Source organism: Musca vetustissima, unplaced genomic scaffold (assembly GCF_032173495.1).
Source record: "Musca vetustissima isolate MV318-11 ecotype Yass unplaced genomic scaffold, APGP_CSIRO_Mvet_v1 utg46958, whole genome shotgun sequence".
Lineage (NCBI taxonomy): Eukaryota > Metazoa > Arthropoda > Insecta > Diptera > Muscidae > Musca > Musca vetustissima.
Genome location: NW_026875266.1, coordinates 2,616 through 6,882, shown reverse-complemented (window position 1 = coordinate 6,882; position 4,267 = coordinate 2,616). Strand labels below are relative to the sequence as shown.

Below are 4,267 nucleotides of genomic sequence, written 5' to 3'. Positions count from 1 at the left end.
TAACAGAATTGCGCAAAGGCGCATGGTGTTTAGGCAAATATTTTAAGGAGGTATTTAGCCTGCGAGTTCTCACTCCACACTACACGATTTTCTGGTTACAGCTAAATGTTCCAATCGTATGAGCTATCCTTTAAAATACTAGGTTTCTGCCGTTAATGTGTTTTTTACCTCATATCCTTCATGAATGGCGCCCAACACAAAATTATAACGTTTAATTTGATTTATATTTATTTCAACGGTTAAGATAAATTTTATTATGCCATTTTACCTCATTATCTCCATGGTATAACACGCCAACCGGGTATAGTGTCATCATAAGTATACGTGATATCAAGATTGTCTTGATCAACTACCCTGGCTTCAATCAGACGCCTTAAAATACTTCCAGTTCTTGAATTATACTTATTTCCCCACAAATATAACTTCTTCAACGGCAGTGATTTCTTCATTGTCAAAAGTATCATTGAAACCGCTTCCGATCCAATATTATTATTTTCTAAAAGCAAAGATTCCAAACTCAGACAGGAGCTAAGATATTTTCCAACAACTTCTCCACCATGTGTACCCAAACCGCAACCATTCATATTCAAATATTTTAAAGTACCCGAATGGGAAATAGCTTTTAACAGATATTCAGCCCCATTTGCCGCAATTGTATTATAGGCAACATTCAATTTTAATAAATTTGAATTTTCGTTATATAAATATTCGGCAATTATTTCCATATCATTGGCATTCATTTCACATTTTTCCATTTCAATGGCTTGTAATTTATTTTGCCATATTAATGACGACAGAACCAAAGCAATTTTTTGAGAATCTAAGTTTAACGAGTTGCCCAATAAACGATTACATGTAAAGGCTTTTAAAGTTTGAGATTTGTGTACCCCATCAGCTAGATTGGCAAAGTTGTATTGAGATATACTGCACGAACCGACGTGGAGTTTTTGAAGGGTTCGTGAATCGATAATGAATTGACGTAAATTCAGTATATCGCAGTCAGTTAAGGGGGTTCCTGGAATAAATAAATAATTTGTTCGTAAACATAATTTACATAAACTAAGCTTAGAAACTTCAACATAGGGAAAAATAAATCGAGGCATTACATGGCGTCTGACGTCTTTAAGTTCTGTCGAGCCGAATTTTGTATATTCTGCACCATTAGGCGAACATTTTAAATACCTGTAATCTTTCGGGATCTTCGGGACATAAATGTCCTTGATGATAACCAAATAAGAACCAATTCTTTTCAAAACGTGCGCGAAGTATCTAAAAATGGGGGGTATCGTTATATCCTAAAAAGTAGCCGATATTGATAAGAGGTGTGGGTATATGGAATTATATAAAAGGACCCATATTAATAATTTTTAGTAAGGAGATTGGCTATGGAAATTCCAAATATTATACTAAATTGTAGCCAATTTGGTTGAAAAACGTGCCCAAACTCCCAATAATGCCGAATAATGAAGGGTACCGTTCAATGGGGTTATCATGAAAGGATACCCATAACGAAAATTCGAAGTAGGAAAATAAATAAATTTTCATTACCAAACATACCAGGAGTACTAAAAATGTATATCGTCAATACTTCCGAGGTCTATCTAGGTTAATTAACCAAATCCTTATGGTGGAGGTTATATAAATTAAAAAAACCGAGAATGAAAATGGACTTTTATATGGAGACATTGTCATGGACTTATGTGAAAATAGTTCCGCAAAATTGTTATCTCAGAACCCGAAATGCCAAATTACACCCAATTCGATGGGAAAATTGGGTTAAATGCTTCCAAATACCTAACATGTGTAGGGATTTTATATGGGGCCTATGTACAAATGCAAGCCAATAACACTCAAAAAAATCTTGTTTTTTTGGTTTGAAAATGCTATATGAAACCTCCGAAGAAGCCGGAATGGTAAATCGATAAGTCAAAGCATGGTCCTGTACCAAACATTTTCGACATAATCCAAGAACATGAACTTTCGGTTTATATGGGAACAATTTCAAAATATGAACCTATGTCGAAAATTGTCTGCCGAGATGTATTTCAATCTCCAAGAACGCGGAATGTCAAATTACAGTCACTTCGGTCCGAAACCTTCAAAATACAGAAAATATATATAGACGTTTATATGAGGACCATGCCAAAACATGGACCTACATCAAGAATTCGATAGGAAAATTCACATGGACCCACATCAAAAACGTCTTCAAATATGTTTTTCATCCTTGGAGAGCCAAATTGCAGCCACTTCGGTTTAACATTTGAATAAAATCTTCAAAATACCGAACGGGGCGGTACTTTTATATGTGGACTATGTCAAGACGTCAGTTTACATTAAACATTTTCTGTGAAGAAGTTCTGTACCATGTACCAATCTGTACCATCTGTACCAAAAATTCCGAATTTCAAATTGCAGCCACTAGGATTCGGAAAAGTGGTTAAACCTTTCAAAACGCGAAAATGGATATATATCTTTATATGAGGGCTATGTCAAAACATGGACCCATATTCATAATGTACTAGAAAATTGTTGTCACCCTCCAATAACCTGTTATGCCAAATTACAGATCCTTTTGCTGGAACTAGCCGTAGGTTATACATTAAAATTATGAAATACCAAAACGTGGACCCATTTTTCTACAATCAATTACTTGACCCACCAAGAATGCCAAAATAACAGCCCCTTCGATGGAAAAATGTAGCGAAAGTATGTGTAATGAATGTATAAGAACGGTTATCTGTAAGTCCTTGTTCTAGACCCATATATATAGGAGGGATATTTCAAGAAATGGACCTATATTAATAATTTTTATACCTCCAATAAGTTGGAATGACGAATTACTTGTCTTTCGGTTGGAACATGGTGTTTAAAAATAACGTAAATAGGAGAGCTGTTTTAAATAATATATATCAAAAATGGACAGATATTGAACATTTTCGGCGAATAGTTTTCCCCCTCCTTGAAACAGGAATGTCACATTCCAAATTTTTAAGGTGGTACCCTTATATGGAGACTTTATCAAAATGTGGACCGTTGTACCTAAACAAAGCACTTTCTCATATAGCCATGGCTAAATCGACATACAATTTTACTCAGATCTAGAATATATGTATTTACGTTAGAAGGTCTCTGATGAGGTGTTGCAAACGAAATGTCAAATTTAATACAAACACTATATCCTATGGTGGATGATATATATAATGAGTCTCTGTACTTACCCTCCAACAGCAACTCTTCTACACACAATTCCCCAACATTTTCAGCCAAAATCTCAAAAAAGACCCTTGGCAAATTCATTAGCTTCAATTCGATGCAACGTAAATTCTTTAAACTCGCAACAAATTTCTGAAGCAATTCCAATTCGCTGTCAGCCACTTGCAGACCCACCAGTTTAACATTCTGCAGTTGAGGTCGTAATTTGATAAAATTAACGATAATGGCAAAATCACGTACGGGATTAAATGACCGTCTCATACGTTCTTCAAACCAAAGATGTTCGAAAACAAAATTACGATATGGCCTTTGATCGTACTCACGCTGCCAACAGTCCAACAGTAACAATGTTAAATTGCGATTTTTTATGGGCTGCGGATTGTTAAAACATGGCACAATACGATCACACATTGTAATGAATTTGAAAATTATTTAAGTTAAATAGAAACTATTAAAAATTTGACATACAATGAGTAACTTTGTCAATTTCGAAGAACTTTTATAAATGCGCCTAAAAATATTCTTTACTTTTTAAAACGTGTATGAAATGGGCTCACATTGGGATAATTTACAAACGTTTTAGGAGCATTCTATATATAACATACGTGCAATGTGCGAAAAAGAAAAATTCAAAACACTGGGCGGGGCTTTTTATATCCTCCACCATGTGGTATACCTTCAAAAATGTCATAAATCGATAAGGACACGTCTGTAAGGTGACTATTTCAATATAAGTTTTCGGATAGTAGTTTTTTCGTGATCTAAGACAATTAAATACCATATTCTGAATAAGTTCAATTTGGAAAACTAAAATAGGATCTTCCAAATACCAAAAATTGAGCGGTACGGTGCTAATTAAAAATATGGACCTAAATTGAAAATTTCCTGAAGATTTTTTTATAGTTGACGAGGTATCCGGAATGCCAAATTGCTTCCAATTTGGTGGTATAATGTGGCACAAAATCGTAAAAATATCGAAAATAAAACGGGACCTATATAGGGGTGCTACGTCAAAAATTACAATACATCGAACTTTTTCTGCTAAAAAGGT

The 4,267-nt window shown here is 34.5% G+C and overlaps 1 protein-coding gene across 1 annotated transcript; it reads right to left on the bottom strand.

Moving 5' to 3' along the window:
* Positions 1-272: 272 nt before the first annotated feature.
* LOC133337740 (uncharacterized) lies at positions 273-3,627 on the bottom strand. The gene is made up of 2 exons (XM_061545946.1): positions 3,222-3,627; positions 273-1,015 (listed from the first exon to the last, which is right to left on the bottom strand). The coding sequence occupies exons 1-2, from the start codon at positions 3,625-3,627 to the stop codon at positions 273-275; spliced, it is 1,149 nt and encodes a 382-aa protein (XP_061401930.1).
* Between the last annotated feature and the right edge of the window lie 640 nt (positions 3,628-4,267).